Here is an 18,120-nt window from a genome sequence, read left to right as displayed (position 1 = left end):
GGGAGGTGGTGGAGTCGCCGACCCTGTGGGTGTTCAAGGAAAGACTGGATGTTGTGTTGAGGGACATGGTTTAGTGGGAGCTATTGGTAATAGGTGAACAGTTGGACTGGATGATCTTTTAGGTCTTTTCCAACCTTGGTGATTCTATGATTCTACGATATTCACACTTATCCAGCATAATTCCATCAGAATCGGTTCTCTAAATGAAATTTGCAGCACTGGTCTATTGGTACTCTAAATAATTCTGCCCTTTGCCAATGGAAATCTGGTATTTTGCGAAGCTGTTCAAATAAATGAAAAAGCACTGTTACTAAGAAATGCAGTTTAGGTGGACCACCCATTTTTCCAACCTTGAACAGCAGCTTCTGAAGACTTGAAGAGCACTTCAGGTCATAACAATGTGGTATGCAGTTAGAAGTAAAAAAACCACCTGTTTTTGTTTTTTTTTTTAAATCCGGCTTTAAGCAGGAGCACTTCAGTGAGTCTGGACAATCCAAGGCTCTGTTGGCAGAGCTCTTGCAAATAGTGTGTTAACTTCGTCATTTATTTCCCTCTGCAGTCCCCTGGAATGCCAATTCTGTCCATGCTTTCTCTGTTAATAAAAATCTTGTGTATTTATGTGTGCAGTCACACCAACAGTGCACTCATTAGCTGACTCTCCACTCAGTCCTGCGGCACCTTCAACATACTGCTGAACTCTCCCAGGCAGACTCACAAGCACTACTGTCCCTCTTCCACTGCTCCCCCTGAATACCCAGCGTATTCAGCAATCACTATTTTGTTTCATATTCAACCCTGAGATCAACCATTACCCAACACCTCAGTTTCTTAACTCTTCTTTTCTCTAATGTGAGTCGATAGCACTCCATTTTGCAGCTTGCATGCTTTCTCCAAAAGCATGTACAGTACATTTAAAGGATGAAGGGTGTGTAAGGAGTTAGTTTAATTCAAAAGATATCTTTGGCAACAAGAATCTCAAGGATTTTCTTCTTTGCCCTTTGTCATACAGTATTCACATTAATACTTCAAGACTTATCAAAATAAAAAAAAGTACCTATTTTGCAAGTAAAATGAACTTTTCATTTTAAGTCTCTAGACACAGCTGCAGAAGAATATATGAAACAAAAACTGCCCCAAATCCCTAAGAGATCTGCAGAAAACAAGCCAAAAAGCATTGTGTGCAGTCCATTCCTGGTAGCACTTGATAAGTAGGGCACAGCATACCTTTGCAACTTGCTTGGGTCACACTTACCTTCTCACCATGAGTTCTATATATTCTTTCCCTTTGGCCTCAACTAGAAAGGTACTGGTTCCAATACTGAACAGAAACAGTTTTTACTAGCATATAAAATCATACTGCCATTCACCAGAAGTCAAAAGAACACTACTTCACTGGTGAAAATTGGAAACATTAACTACTGCTAGGTCTTCAGCCACAGCAGCCACAAACCTCTCAGTCAGCTTTTTTTTTTTTTTTTAAATAGAGACTGAACGGTCTTTAATTCAAATGCATGTACGACACACAAACATTTCAGAATCTTAACCACAGGGAGAAGAGCAAAACATTCACACGCATTCATTTCCACCATCTTCCTGAGAAGGTATAGCTATTTCTGACTGCAAACAAATCAGTACAGAAGACACCCACAAACTAAAGGCTTTTGTTTTTATTTAGATATCAGCTATGTAGTAGAGTACATTCAAGAAGTACTTGCATCAGTTTGGCATTTCTCAAGCACTTGACAGCTGCTCCTTTTACATATAACAATTATCCCCTTTTTTTCGTGCAGAGTGTTACATCATTACAATCAATCTCTCCAAGTCCATAAATATACTGATATTCCTGCTTAGTTAAAACCTACTGGTTGACTCAGGTATCAATGTTAATTTGTGCAAAATTAAACATTATGAAAGATTTATTTTCTGTTTAGCAGTATCACGTCTACTAATACAGTTTTGGTTGCATTCACTGATAACACAAACAATCTGCACCTATGAAATTTGAAAATAATGAAATTTGAGCAACTAACATACACGCTATCTGGAAAAACATCACAGATGTTTAAAGAAAAAGCAGAAGGCCTTTAATTACATTTAATTATTTGATATAGATAATTATTTACAGACTACAACAAAGCAAAGAAGAAACAAAATACAATTGCTTTAGTCTTTCTTGTTCTCTTTTCTCAGGACTTGACTTCTACTCTGAGCATAAGTAGTTGTTGAATCCACTTCTGCACAAACAAAGCAGGAAATCATTCTTTGGTTGTACCACTAAATCATTACTATCATCAATGGCACAACTCACTGCTGTACCACTAGTGATACTAATAACATCTTCGTTATTAAATACAGAGATAAAATTGTAATTCAGTAAATTGGAGTACAACAGTAAAAAGTCAAAATATCCCCAAGTTGTGTTCAGGAAAGGATGCATGAAGTAATTTTAGCCAAAACTTGAATTTACCTTCACCAGTAGCACTGCAAGATTGTCTCTAACAGAGAATGTATGATAAAAGGAAAAACTACATTTTGTTATGACTAAACATAAGTGGTAAGAAGGTACCAGGATCTAAAAAAAAAAAAAAAAAAAAATTAAAAAAAAATCAACAATTCTGTAATTGGAATTTATTTTCAATAGAAAGGAAGGTATGCATGCAGATCTTTTTTGGACAGCAGAAACTTGATTGTTTGCTGGATGCAACAAATTCTGAACTCTGTTCCTCAAAGTGAGAGGAAAAAAATCCTTACTTAACAAAAATAGTTTGATTTTTACAATCTGCTCAAGATCAACAGAATGTCAGGATCTTCAGATGCTTACAACTGTATTTTTTCTTTTGCAAAGGTTGGTCCAAGATAAGTACAAAAGTGAAATCTGATTTGATGACTCAGTCTGATTGCAGTGGACAAAACTGAACCTCGTGTTTTGTCTGCTGGCAAAAAAAAGGATATTCAGTTCACTATAAAGCATACAATAAAGTCAAAAATGCAGTCTATTGCTTTTAACACTTTTACTGAAATATAACACCAAAGTGAACAATAATTAGCTATCTATGAATTTTCCCCAAAAGAAAAGAAGTGAACAGGAGAGTATTTTCTTCTTTGTGTATATACCTTCCCAAATCATAGGTGGCATGGGTGGGAGATTTTCTCAATTAATAACCAAGATTAGCTGAAATAGGTTTTCATTTGAATAAATCCAATTTAAATTCAGCATTAAACCAAACTAGTGCTTCTTGCACTAATTTAACAGATTTCAGACAGTAAAATAAGTACCCACATGTTGGCATCCATGTTTATATCTAATCAGATCTTTCAGATGTCATAAGGTTGCTTTCCAGTGTTGCCATGAAATACAGACTACAGAGACTAGTAGTGTATGCTATTTCCAATACCAATAGAAAGGAATATGAAGCAAGGTATTACACTACCTTTCTATAAAAAGTACAGTAGGAATGAAATCCTAGAAAAAAAATGTTAAACTACATTACAGAAGGAGCTAAATGTCTGCAGAAGCTCATTTTTGGTTGTACTTTACACTGTGTGGTTTGCTGCATCTGCTAATTTAAAGCAGAAATGCTTACTGTTTTTTCTACTTGGTTTACCACATTTTCTTCTCCCTCCTCATACACCATGCCCCAAGCATTAAGAATATAAGCTCAAATATCCCAGACAATCCAGTGAACAAAGTTAGTGTAATGCACTGGTGTGAGGTGTAGCATTAAGAAAAAAAAAAAAAGTCTCTCAATCTTCATCGAAGTTCTGTTGTAGAAGAAAATTGGCGGCCAAGTTTTCATTCTTCTCACAAGCAAAATATGCTTGTATCACAAGTCCTTCAGGAAATCCTAATGCCTTTAGCTGAAGAAAAGAAACATATTTAGAATATTTTGTATACTAAGCTGTCTTGTATGTCTAGAAAATGTCATCAGATAACATTTAACCAAATGCCTTTTTTTTCTTTAAACAGACACTGCTGCCATTAAAGGGAAGAGAGTAAGAAAATGTTGCCTCTGTCTTTAGAAACCAAAAATTAAGTTTTTAAGTTTGTAACTGAAAAGAGATTTCCATGAATCTAAGCACCATAAATCACAACACTGTTCACTACCATAGCAAGTCACTAAAATAAACCTGTGCCACAGTAAGTAAGTAACCCTTACACAGAAAGTAAGTGCACATTGCACTACTGTTGAAAAAACATTGTTTTAATGTCTTAAAGGTACAAAGCTCATGGCTTCTACCAGACCTTGCTTGCAGTAAGATACCCAGACTCTGATTTGGCTTATCACTGGTAGGTTGCACAACAGACCACATTAAGCCATCCTGGACTTTCAGTAAAATTTCAGCTATGAGTATCCAGTTGAGAGTAATCTTTTTTTTCAGAACTCAGTGGACTAATATCTGGGATACATTAATAACTGGGCATTAGAATATTTAAGAGATCTGTTACTATGCCAGGTAAATGGGTTTAGCTTGCATTTAAGATGCTTTCAGCAAATCAAATTTTGTTTTAGCCAAAGTCCAGAGGAGGGCAACAAAAATGACTCAAAGGATGGAACAAGGACAGGCTGAGGCTGTTCACTCTGAAGAAGAGAAGGCTCTGGGGAGACTGTCTCTCAGTATCTAAAAAGGGGAGCAATACAAAGGAAAAGGACAGAATCTTTAGCAGGGTCTGTTGTGGTAGGACAAGGGGAAATGGCTACAAACTAAAAGAGGGTGAGATTTAGACTGCATGTAAGGAAGAATCTTTTATAATAAAGGTGGTGAGGCAGTGTCACAGAGAGGTGGTGGATGCCCCATCCTTGGAGACTTCAAGGTCAGGCATGACAGAGCTCTGAGCAATCTAATGTAGCTGTAAGTGTCCCTGTTCACTGCAGGGGAGTTGGTACAGATAGCCTTTAAGGCTCCCTTCCAACTCAAAAGATTCTACAATATGTTGTCATTTACAGATTTTATTAAAATCCTCACAGCACCTGCAAGGTTTTTTTTTTGTTTGTTTGTTTGTTTTTACATAGGAGAGGTCAAATCTCTGCAAAAAACTACTTCCTACTATCGCCTGTCAGCCATTCTTAGTTTTAATTTCATGCTTACAAATAGCATCACGTGTAGCAGTATGATACCTAAGTTTTCTGTGAATAACAGGAGAAGCTCACAGCCCCAGCCCTCTGTGTTGGGTTTTGCAACAGGCTGTAGAGGTAATGTACCACTGCATAAAATGGCGTTATAAGTAAATGAAGCAGACTGGAGAGGATGAGAAGTATATAAGGAAGTATATAGGCAAACAGTTTTGTTAGCCAATAATTGGCTATTTCCTTGATATCTAGAAAATTGACACATACTAAAGGGCTTTTCTAATAATACTTAGGAACCTTTTGATTTGCCATTAAAAAAATCCATCTCTAATAAACAACAAAAACATTACTACAGTATGACAACTCTTCACTATTTGCTCTTAAAAATAAAAATAAAAAAATCAAAACTTCTCAAGAGGCACCACCATCTAGGTAAATACACACTTTAGCGTTAGATACAGTACCATGAATGCAGTGTAATCTCAGTATATTTGATTGACATGTTTATCTATATATTAAAAGATAAAATTAATTAACTCTTATGATGAACAAATGACAGAGTTAAGGAACAACTTCAACTAATCTACTTAACTACGAGAGCTTTAAATCCCAATGCTTTGCAAAGGATTACATAGACTCCTTTGTACATGGAAATCAATCACAGTTGGCATTATCTTAAATAGTACTCTCCAAGGTTTATGCCAGAGGGACTGTCTAACATCCCTTTCCTCAGGGAAGCTCAATCATCTACTATTTCAGATGGCCTTTGATCACTTAGAGGACTTTGCATCTTTCAAGTAGGACAAACTCAGATTTTAGACTAAATAGCTAAAAGGTATGTGATTTGGAACAAAACTGCTGTGGCTGTGAAATAGCAGAAATAATTCATAAACTACTACAAGCATTTACTAGCAAAAAAAGAAAAAAAAAAGCTTAAGTTAAGGCACATCATAACCATGAAACAGCCAGCATCTTAGAGCAACAGACAAACATTTCAAAAAAGAAAAGTCTCACCCGTTCAATAGCTTCTTTTTCCTGGGGTGTTACTTGAATGTAGCTCATATGACCATTTCCAGCTTCTGCTACTCCTCCAGTGCTGGCACTATCATCACTGCCACTTAAACCTTGTCGAGACTCTATAACTGGCTCATTCAGCATATGAATAAAATGCTCCTGATGTTGGCTTATTTGCTGCAATGTGCAGGACAGTAAAAGAAAGAAATATATTAAAATAAAACATGTTTAGTTCTTCTTCAGTGAATTAAGCAGTCAAAAAATGTGTAAAAAATGTGCAGTGAAAAAAATTATTAAATCTAGCTGTAACAGATGCAATTTCACATTTAAGCTCAGTTACCCTCTCCTCTTCTTGATGCCCTTTGCACTTCTCAGAAAGAAAGTAAGTCTCATTTCTATCATAGCACAATGTTCTATATAGTAAGAGAAGCTGAAAAGTCAAAAATAGTACTATGGAATTCCTATTAACATTTTATCTTAGGTAATGGCAACAGTTCCCTTTCTTGTAAAACCTACATCAGAATTAGCAGCATTATTTTGTTGGTTTAAGATTCACCTGTAGTAGTTGAGGATTTTCTCGTCCAATCTGTTGCAGCAGTGCTGGTAACAGAGAAGGATTTTGCTGAATGATTTGTCTCATCTGCTGGAATTGAGGCTGATTTCGCAAGAACTCAAGAGGATGTCCTGAAAAACAGTAAGATAATGCTTTCAAAATGTTAGCAAGACTGTTGTAAAGTACATATCTAACATTTGAACTGTAGGCAGAAAAAGGATTCCAAATTGGACAATAAACCCTTTACTGAAGAAGAGCTTACTTCCTCACACTAAGTGTAAGCTACTAAGGTTAAAACATGCATTTTCATCTTACTCAGCTTTCCCTGAAAATCCAACAGGTTTCTGTATCTGACCCCCAGCAGTTTGCTCTTTATGTCTCATCTCTGAGTAACATCATTCAGATGCTCACAGCTAGCTACTGCCTTTCCTCTAGACCTACAACTGAGTTCCAATTACTGTAATAGGTCAGTTCTTTCCTTCTCAAGTAAATCTTAAAATACCATATGTTCTGTACTATAGATATTGCAGTGAATTCAGCACAATCAAGAGTGCTCTGAAATATTCAGTTCTCCAATTCTCTCTCCTTACAGATGAAGCCTGTCAGTCCTACCTACATTTAATACTCTGGATGCTAACCAGACTTACAGCTTGGACACTGTCTTTGCCATAAACTAAGAGATATTTTACACTCACTGATTATGCTCCTTTCATACACTTCCTCCACCTTAAGACTAAATTTTCTGCTGTGGGTCCTAACCATTCTGTCCACGTCTTGCACTGCACAGAGAAGAGTCCTAGCTCATAGTGGGTCTAGGTGCTACATCTAGTGCTTTAATTTGTGGTGATCCTGTAACCCTACTGGGGTTATGTGTATGGTCAAGATCACAGCATTATTAGAAATTTCAAGGATTATTCCAGATATATAGACATAAAAAGCTTTTCATTGCAAGCCAATACCACACTCAGCTAATTTTTGTGTTATGGCTCTTATCAATTCACTTTGATCAGTTCACAATTACCAGGAACTCAAATTCACTGAAGCACAGAATGCTTCAATACACGTGTTTATCTCCTCAAGAATAGTCTTTCTTACCTCCAAGTGAAGTAGCAGTTGTAGGTATGGTTGCTACAGCTGCTGCCACTGCTGAAGACTGAGAGGTACCAGTGCTTGCTGCTTGAGCTGGTTCAGCCATAGCCTGATTATCTCCAGGTATACCCTAAAGCCACAGTTGACACTGTTACCTATAGAATACTGCACATATTTAAATTTCAGGACAAAGAAAAATATTACTATTTCCACCGCAAATGCAAAGCAAGATGCTGTGACAGGTGTGCTTTTACAAGTAGAGGAGTATTCAGCGACAGAAATTTCAGTCCATGAACAAATACTTGCTATGAATTATGTTCCAAGATACTTGACATGAATAGAAAAGTTAAAACTACTTACAGTGTTATGTTATGGTGTTTTGCAGACAAAGTTACATTACAGCAACAGGATCATATATTACACAATGCTAACTGAACTTCAATCAAACAGTTGATTAATTTTTGCTGATAAGAAATTAAGAAGTAGCATAGCTCTTTCAACCACTTTCCTCAACAGAACAGTTTGACAGCCAGCATTCACTAAATCTTCTGTGAAAATGCCTGAAAAGTTACAGTTGTACTGTTATTCACAGGGATAACTTTCTTGATTATAGCTGTATGATTCTGTGTCTTGGATTTGTGATGAAAATAGTATTGACAATTCATCAATGCTTTAATTGTTACAGAACCACAGTATTTTCAGATTCTCGTGCTGCCATGCCAGTAAGGAACTGGGGATGCACAATAAACTGTGAGGGGATGCAGCCTGGTCAGCCAACTGCAACAACCAAATGCTGTATGATGTTGTGCTCAGCAATAAAAGTTGGGTAGAAAGAAGGGAGAAAGGGGCAATGTTTTAAGTTACAGAACTTGCTTTCCCGAGCAGTTTTTTTGTTTGTTTTTTGAAGCGTGATGAAAACCTGTTTACCTGGAGATGGTCAAATATCTGCCTGTCAGTGGGAAGCAGTGAACTAATTCCTAATCATGTTTTGCTTTTGCAAGTAGCATTTTTGCTTTATCTATAAAACTGACTCTTATTTCGGAATATTTTTCAAATTCTCAGCCCCGTGTCATTGCAAGGAACTGAGCAAGCAGCCATCTGGTGCTTGGCTGTCTACCACAGACAAACCACTACATCAATCCTACCAGATGAGTAAGATGTTTGGAACACCTACCACAGAAGTCAGTGGTAGGTAATGCAGATTGAAAACCCTGCTGTAACGTGTGCTCTTTACACAACGCATTCATCATTATAGCTGAACTAAAGGGATAAATATACAATGTGAAGACCACATATAAAAACAGAACTGCACAGCAACCCAGGAAAAACTTTGCCCTATCTGAAAGTTAAGAAAAGCATGAAGGTATAAGCTGCCTAAAACATCAAGTCTGTATTTAGGCCACTCAGTGGAATAAATGCAAATGTTCCCACTCATACACTTTATTACAACTTTGACTCCACAAACTGGCTACACATTCTTCCTTCCACCAAGTGGTGAGAAAAGTACATTTGTTACTTAATTCTGTGGTAACTCTTCTACCACTGTTCTACAGAGCACTGCTTAAATAACTTTTTCCCATAAAAATCAGTTAGGTAAATATAAACAGTAGGAAGAGAAGAGTAAGACTTCAGGGCAGAGTTGTACTCTGCTTACACAAACAGTGCCCAGCATCAAAACCTGCTTGAGATCAAGAAGCATTTGGATACCATGCTTGGAAATATGGTTTGATTTTTGGGAAGCCTTGTGTGAAGTCTGGAGCTGGACTCCACAACCCTTATGGTCCCTTCCAACTTGGAATATCCTACAATTCTAAGATTTTTGGGAATTCAATTGTAATACATGAACTAAGGCATGATGTGGAGTGTACCAATATGGCAAAAGGGAATGGTTTTAAATTGAAAGAGGGGCAATTTAGGCTACATGTCAGGAGGGAATTCTTTACTCAGAGGGCAGTGAGGCCCTGGCAGAGCTGCCCAGAGAAGCTGTGGTGCCCCATCCCTGGAGGCACTCAAGGCCAGGTTGGATGGGGCCCTGGGCAGCTGAGCTGGTGGGGGGCAGCCCTGCCCATGACACAGGGTTGGGGCTGTGTGGTTTTTAAGGTATCTTCCAAGCCAATCTGTTCTACGACTCCACAGAATCATAGAATGGCCTGAGTTGAAAAAGACCTCAAACATCACCTAGTCTCAACCTCCCTGCTGTGTGCAGGGTTGCCAACCACCAGACCAGGCCGCTCAGAGCCACATCCAGCCTGGGCTTGAATGCCTCCAGGGATGAGGCATCCACACCTTCTCTGGGCAACCTGTTCCAGTGTGTCACCACCCTCTGTGTGAAAAACTTCCTCCTAATATCTAACCTAAACCTGCCCTGGCTCAGTTTAAAACCATTCCCCCCTTGTCCTATCACTATCCATCCTCGTAAACATCGTACCCCCTCCTGTTTATGCTCCCTTCAAGTACTGGAGCATTATCTTATGAACATGGGTTAACCTTCTTGAATTACTGGTTGACTTCACATATTCTCAGACATGTATTGTCACCGCAATCTGTATCCAGACCTAACAGTGCACGTTTGTTTAAACCTTAAGTCCGTCTTTGAATGGAAACACTATGGAAACCAGCCTAACCAAATTTACTTAGAGATAATTTACAATTTTGAATATTGTCTCAATTCTTAAATACAATGTTGAAGTATCACTATCAAAAAAACAAACAAACCACCATACAAACCAAGATTATATGTGATGGTAATCAGTAAGGTATATGCACCTCCTTTATGCAGCTATACAAGCATAATATCAACTAATGTAAACTTAAATTTGAAATGTAAACATTACTTGAACTGTGAGAAGGGCATTTTTTTTTTTGCCTTACAGTGGGTTAAACGTTTACAGTTTTACCAAACACGAGAGTTGTTTTTTAGCTGACACTGTTCGCCACAGGTGCATGTAATAATCATATCAGGCACAGCCCAAGAAACATACACATTTTTGGACAAGGAGGTTGTAAAAAATTAGATGGTTCAATGACTGACAGAACATCTCTCTAATTAAGGAGTTAAGAAAACTTTTGGTCAAAACCAGATTTGAATCTAAACGCCTCCCAGAGACAAGCCTGAAATATAGAAAAAACATGTGTTTTAGAATCGGAAATCTCCTACAAACACAGCTCAAGGATACAGGACAATATAAGATTAAGAAACAAAGCCATAAAAATTGAATAGCTTGTTATCTGATCCCACTTGCTGTCAGTGGTTCTTCAGTGCTAATCTACACAACAGCTACATTAAGTACTGATACTGCCTTGACCTTTCCTTTCCAACAGTTTATAGACTCTCTTTCGGTACTGATTCTTTAAACCACAATAATTGTATGTGCTTAAGGGCTCCTAAAGCTACCCTGCAAATCATCTGAAAGCTGTTAAATTAGGAGATCAACTAGTTATCAGTGGAATAATACTAACTGAAGAAAACATTTTCCTGTTTTGAATGGTCATGAACATATTTAGTTAGACCAAGAACAGTCTAAAAGATCAACTGCAACAATAGCATTTTTCTAAGTCTGTCTACTAATGCTGTCCAAGAACAAGATTCCTTCTCCTCACTCCTTTCTCCAGCTGACAGAACAAGGAAGCATACTTTTCTGCAGAAAAGGATAACAAAAAGTAGAAGGAAAACCACTTATTTAAGAGAAAAACCCACAGGCCAACTGAACAAGAAATTAACTACTGAGGACAGAATTGATCTGTTTGATAAACAAACATGCTACCTGTTAAACTATACTTCAAGGACACTCTGTTTTTCTTCAGGACTTCCTAAACACAAATAAGCTAAAGCAGAGAAATACTATTCTGACTGCAAAAGCCCTACATGCTGTACGTGACTGGGAAAAGCACAGCAAATGCTTCTAAGGGGCATTGGATTTATGCACAAACTAAATGCACAGTGAGCAGACAGTATAATCAACACTTTCCAAGGCATGAAAAATAAATATCTAAGATTTCTCGATTAACTGCAATCCAGACAGCTGGATTGAAACGACTCCATTTGCCCTCAGGGTATCAACAATTCAAAGCCTTTCTTGGCTCTCTTACCAGATAAGAGTTTAACTTTTACGTTCATGTACTCAAAAGATTTGCTGCCCATTTAAAAACTGCAGGTTACAATGTCTTGGGATCATTCATCTGAGTACCAACCACACCAGTGACTGGTAGTTGTATTTATTAATGAAACATTTCATTTACAAAAGGGAAACTCTGCAGCTGAAGGTCAGTTTTCATAGCAGTCTCTCAGAAATTCTGTTTTCATATTCTGCAGGGACTAGTTCAAGACAGCTGGCTTTAAAATGAGATGTAATTAAAACAGCAACAACAAAGACAGCAACAAAAAACCCAAAAACAACTTACAAGATTTCCATTAAAGTGAAGTTACTGTTATATTACCTCTCAAAGCAATCAAGTTCATTTCACTTTTGAAATTGTGTTTTTGAAGAAGGAAATTGTTTATTGTCCAGAACATTACATAAGTAAAGCACTTGTTAATAAAAACTTACAAGTTCTTCTGTTTGGAAAACACATCAATATGATTGTTGTGCACAACCAGTAGTAATGATGAACTGGAATTTTTTAAGTGCTACCTTGGTGATGCTATATATACTAATAAAAACAATGTTATCACTTGACATCACAACAGCCATGTTTGGGTTGGTCATTGGCAATTTGAGCTACCAATGAAACTGGGCATACCTAACACATGTAACCACAAAAATCCACACAGAATATAAATAAAGAAGAGACAGATGTAGCTAACAACAACTTCAGTATTTCCTATAGCACAAGATTAAAACAATACTCAAAATAACAGGTAAATAAAACAGGAAGTTCTTGAACAAGGACAAAAGAAGAAGCAAAAGAATGGAGTATACACGAGAAACTGCTCACCATTAAAAGGTATTCCACTGCTCTGTCTGGATTGTTGAAGCTGGCTCTCAGTGCTGCAATTACTTGCTCACGTTCATAGCCCATGGACATAATTTCAGTCACCATATTCTCATAGGACTGACCTGTCACTAGAAGTAACATGATGATCATTGTAAGTGAAGGTACCTTACCGAAAAAAATAAGCATAAAAAGCTTCCATGGAGAAATGTCATTTCTATCCAAATTTGAGTCATTCACTAAAGTGTAAACAGTCACATTAACCTTGCCATGGGTCTATCAAAACATGTTCTGGTGGTTTCATTACGCATTTGGTTGGAATACTAGAGTTCTAGGATAACGAACACACTACAAACTTCCATTGAAAAAAGCAGCACATGTAACAATTCTGACTTCATTATTGAGATACTATTCCCTGTCTATGCTTTTCTCTAAGGCTCAAGGACATCATTACAGCTAATATTCAATTCCTAATATAATTAAAAAAAGTCTCCTGCAGCTTAAGTTTGGAAATTAAGCTTTTTAGGCAGAAACCTGCTTGTCAGACTATTAGCCATTGAGGTTTTTCCCTAAGAAAGACTTTACACTAAGCTACGGTTAGAAAGATAAAGTTATCATCAAATTATAATTGTCTATTAACTATGAGCTGGTGACAACAATCGAAGTAATTTAACTGAACCTGGAGCAACTAAATTCAGGCAGAAGGCTAAAGGATAATCTCAAGACCTGAGTGAGGAGTAAATCATCACAAAGTATTTTTGACTAGATATCCATCACACTAAGTTTCCAATCTTTTTGAGTACAGATTGACTAAACCTGGCTCGTGCCTGCAGGTATCAAGACAAAAAGGCACAAACATTGTGGAACAGTTTAAGGACAGCTCATGATGCTACTAGTATAGAAATAAAATCATTTCTTCATAAACTGCTTCATTTACTCTTGTTGAAAACAGAGGAAGGTTTAAAAAACCCTCAGAAACAAAAAGGACAAAAAAAAAATATATTCAAAAGAATAGAACAGCACTAGCACAAAGATACTTGTGCATTATGCATAAATAATGATTTATTGGCTAGTCTGGGTACCCACTGTTTAGACTTCAAAACAGAAAATTTAATCAGTTTAAACAAAGGTACATACATGTCTTTACATATAGCCATTATTTTACATATTCACTTCCTGAAAATAAGCAATCATGCAAACTTTGCCTTAAAAATATATATTGTACATATCTTTAAAAAGTAAAAAAGCGAAACAGTTGTCCCAATTACAACACAGTAATTTTTATCAACTTACTGCTCATATTTTCCTATCCATCAACAGTTTATTCTTACTATTGATCATGAACTAATGAAGATAAAGAGCACACAGAATACCTTTTCATTTAATTAATTACTACTTAAACATTTCTGTAGTGCTTTTTCCAATAAAAGCTTGGTAGAGACCAGAGTGGTATAATATATTTTTTACAGAAAAAAGAAGCAAGAAGGAAACAGAAGTACTGTGAATCTAAGCACATGTACTCCATACACAGCCTACTAACATGAGACCAACAGCAGTAATTCAAGAATTGCACACCAGCAGTATCGTTATACAGCCAGGACGCCAATCTCAATAGAATGTTTGTGAGACTGCAGCTGAGTGTGCTTGCCTGCTGGCCACAGCTGTCATGCTGGGGTATACACCAAGACACCAATGCCGTTCAGTGTACACATTCAGTCTCTCTGCTGTTTAACAACACACAGCCCAGGCCAGATTTCATAGGATCACAGAATGGTTTGAGTTGGAAGAGATGTTAAAGTCCCTCATGAGATGAGGCTGCCCAGGGCCATATCCAACCTGGCCTTGAGTGCCTCCACAGGTGGGGCACCCACAGCTTCTCTGGGCTATCCATTCCAGCACCTCAAAAGCAATTCAGTAGAAAGCAATCTCTGCTTTTAAGTGAAGTCAATAATGTTCAAACAGTGTAACTGAGAAGTCACAGTATGAACATGTCTAGGATCCCGTTTAGGATGCAAAAACATACTACATGAATTCAGGCAAGCAAATTCCCTTTAAAATAATTTCTGAAGGAAACAAGCTCATGCCTACTACTTTTAGAAATGTTTTGGCATATAACTCAGCAGCATGCTTCTCTGGAAAACTGCATTCAGTATCTTGCTTCCAAATGTTAGGGCCATGAGTTTACTATGCTAGAAACCAATCAAAGAATTTCACATAAAATAGATACGCACAGTGGTCCCCTTCTCCTACACTAAAAAGAAAGAAGTCATTCCATCAGCTTCGTAGGTATCTGTATCAAGATAATCAGTTTAATTAAGATAGTTGGTCATTACTATTAACAGGAATATTTATGATGATCACATCTCTGTCATTAAGCAATAGTTAGTATTTAAGGAAGCTTGTAGCACATCTGGTACTTTAAAAACACAACGGAAGTAGACTGTTTCCTAGAGTACCCTGTTAGCTATTTCAGTTTATACGGTTCTTCAGTCTACACCAGCACATCATAATCCAAAACCCTAAGCAGACTATACCTTGTGGTTACTAACAAAGGTTAAATGTTTCTTGCTTTTAGAACACCTAAGGTCATTTAGTCATAACACCTGCTTCCAATGCATATCCAAACACTGTTATACAAAAATATATGTGAAAGATATTTTGGTTTAACATTTTGTTCCAAGATACAGGTTAATGCTTACTGAAAAAGATAATAAAAGTCCACTTCCCTCTTTATTTCTGTGTGCTAACTTGCTACACTCAAAAAATTCCTTCCAAAAATGTACGTAGGAATACTGTTTATCTATTAATTTCCTAAATACGAGAATAAGCACAAGAGAAGAACAGTAATTTCTATTCTTTTTATTCTGTTCATTCCACTGAGAAACAAAGACATTTAAACCATCAAAGAAAAGTAAACTGAACATTAGCGTTTGGAGACATTCACTCCTCAACAGACAGTAGCATATTCACTGCATTCATCCACTCTGACAGAATCAAAGTAGATTCTCTGACGGCACTGTCAAAGTAGAACAGGTGAATAATAAATGCAGCCATTTTGTATGACCTGCTCACCAGGAAGCAAAGGCAAAAAGAAAAGCATATATATATTTCCATCTACTGTATTATTCCCCACCAATTCAAACTGAACAGTTAGAAGAGAAATTAAGGAAAGCATTAAAAAAAACTAGGAATGATAAGGATCTTGCTTTTACACAATAAAAATATATGAAGTGAAATATTCTTCAGTAAAGAATTCTTGATGCTGGTTCTAAGATATTAACTTCAACTCAGTAAAGTGTACTTTGATCATAACTTTACCAATGACAGATATAGAAGAGAATATCAACATCTGCTAATCCGTCATTTGTTTCTGCTGCACCAAAATAATGTCTACATTAAAAAAACACTCCACTTACCAAGTGCACTTATAGCATCCTCAAAAAGATTTGATCGAGATGTATCACCTGTTGTACTGTAAGATGAAGACAAGTGCAATGGTAATTACAAAACTTCGGAAAGCTTCCTATTTTATTTTTTTTTTTTCAAAAAGCAGCAGCAGCTGTAACTCTAAAGTGGCCCCTTTTTGCTTCTTTTTTTTTTTTTAAAGGTAATAAAAAGGTTTTCCAAAGAACTCTAACTTGGATTTATAGTGAGACCAGATTTTATAAATTTACAATGCTACCACTTTCAACACTGATAGACCAACCACTCCCTCTACCCCCCAGTATTTTGCTCTTGCCCATCTGCTCAGGGATTAGCCATCTGTTTGCTAGAATGTTCTAAAGAGTGGGGGAACTAGGTTTTTCAAAGCAGACAACAGTCTCCTTAATTACCTCCCCTTATTCACTGGTGTAATTTGGTTTGACCTCAGCAAGGACCCAAATAGGTCATTGGGAAACACTTCTTAAAATATCAGTACCTTACTTTTCCAAGTAAAACAGATTGCTGGTGTTTGCAATTATTCTCTCTCAAAGTATCAAAATTATTATGTTACAGGAGAAAAGACTCACCAAGGAGCACAGAGGTACAAAGCAGGCAGATGAACCCCAATAGCCCACTTAGAGCCACAGGAGCCCATCTCAGCTCTTTCTAGGGCTGCAAGCTGAAGCTCATCAGACTGATGAGCTGGGGGTGACACCCTCTGGGTCAACAGGAGATGATCTCTAGGTCACCACCAAGGTCACTACTGCCTACAGGGTGATGGGACTCACCATGTGTGGCCAGAAAAAGCATTTGGAGGTTGTGAAAGCCTTATCATGGCCTATTTAGAGGAAGAATGAAAGGCAGGGAAAGAGAAATATTAAGGCACTCTGTAGATGAAAAGTATGGCGTGAAGAAGAGGGGGAAAAGACAACTCAAAAGGACATAAACAGCACTTGACTGATCATGCCCTGCACCTGATCACCAGGCTGTCCTAGGCATAATCTTAAATAATTTTTCCATTACCAAGAGTGCATCTATTTAATATGCAAGAGTGTATGGAGGTGTAGATGCCAGCAACTGAAGAAAGGATGGACCACATGGGCCCATGTCAAAGTGAAGAAACTGGAGTGCATGCACACTGCATGGGAATGCGTACGTGGGCATGCACTCACCAGTGAATGTCAAGGCTGACCAGCTGTTGAGTAGGATAAGAGGCTTGAGAGCCAGATATGGAATGGCCGGGAATCAGAGTCAGCTGCTGGAAGGACTGTAGCATCTGAGCGTCAGCTACAGATAAGGGCACTGGCCATAGTCAGGTAGCAGAGAGGCCCATTTGTTTGTGTATCCATGCACAAGAGAGCCGAACATTTAGGGACTAGGTACTGGTACAACGCATGCCTATAGCCACAACAGATCCACTGTGTGTCTGCGCATAGGAGTAGGGTACAGAGGGAGTCTGAATACGAATAGCTAGAATGGGTTTGCTGGGCTCAGGAATTTGGCTGTATGTACAAGCACCAATGACTGGAGAGACTGGGAAATCTGGGATTCAGCTACTGAAATAGACTAAGGCCAGCTACTGGATGGATTCATTTTCTGGGTATGCACGTGTGCATTCACTAGTAAGCCTTGCCTTTGAGTAATCAGATATGAATGGCATAAGACCGCTGCTGATGTATGTTTGCTTGAGTACATTATTTTTATTTTATTTTATTTTTTTTGGTCTGTGCTGATCTGTGCAGCCAGCCATACATATAGGTACAGATATAATTATGTACAGGGACCATGTGCTCCATCTCAGTACTTAACAGACCTGGGGACATGAAGCTGCAGCTACCTCACATCTATCAGGCTACATAACTGGCAACTCCTAACAACAGCAAGTGTAATACTGTATACATAATACTGTATCAGTTTTCAGAAGATGACATTAGAAATACGACAGGTAACTACATATATTTCACTATCTATCACTAGTAAGATTTACAACTGCAATTGATTAAAGGCAAAAGAGAAAAATAGTTTGCCAGGCCAAGGGTA

The 18,120-nt window shown here is 37.6% G+C and overlaps 1 protein-coding gene across 1 annotated transcript; it reads right to left on the bottom strand.

Annotated features, from left to right (window-relative positions):
- Nucleotides 1-1,649: 1,649 nt before the first annotated feature.
- RAD23B (RAD23 homolog B, nucleotide excision repair protein) lies at nucleotides 1,650-16,158 on the bottom strand (the record flags this gene model as incomplete). The annotated part of the gene is made up of 6 exons (XM_010726005.2): nucleotides 1,650-3,858; nucleotides 6,084-6,260; nucleotides 6,640-6,767; nucleotides 7,732-7,855; nucleotides 12,661-12,788; nucleotides 16,074-16,158. Coding segments are annotated over 6 exons (756 nt in total), but the record flags the coding sequence as incomplete, so codon positions are not given.
- Nucleotides 16,159-18,120: the final 1,962 nt, after the last annotated feature.

This window comes from Meleagris gallopavo, chromosome Z (assembly GCF_000146605.3).
Source record: "Meleagris gallopavo isolate NT-WF06-2002-E0010 breed Aviagen turkey brand Nicholas breeding stock chromosome Z, Turkey_5.1, whole genome shotgun sequence".
In the NCBI taxonomy this organism is placed as follows: Eukaryota; Metazoa; Chordata; class Aves; order Galliformes; family Phasianidae; genus Meleagris; species Meleagris gallopavo.
Note: the sequence above shows the minus strand (reverse complement) of the source record. Positions and strands in the feature narration are given on the sequence as shown.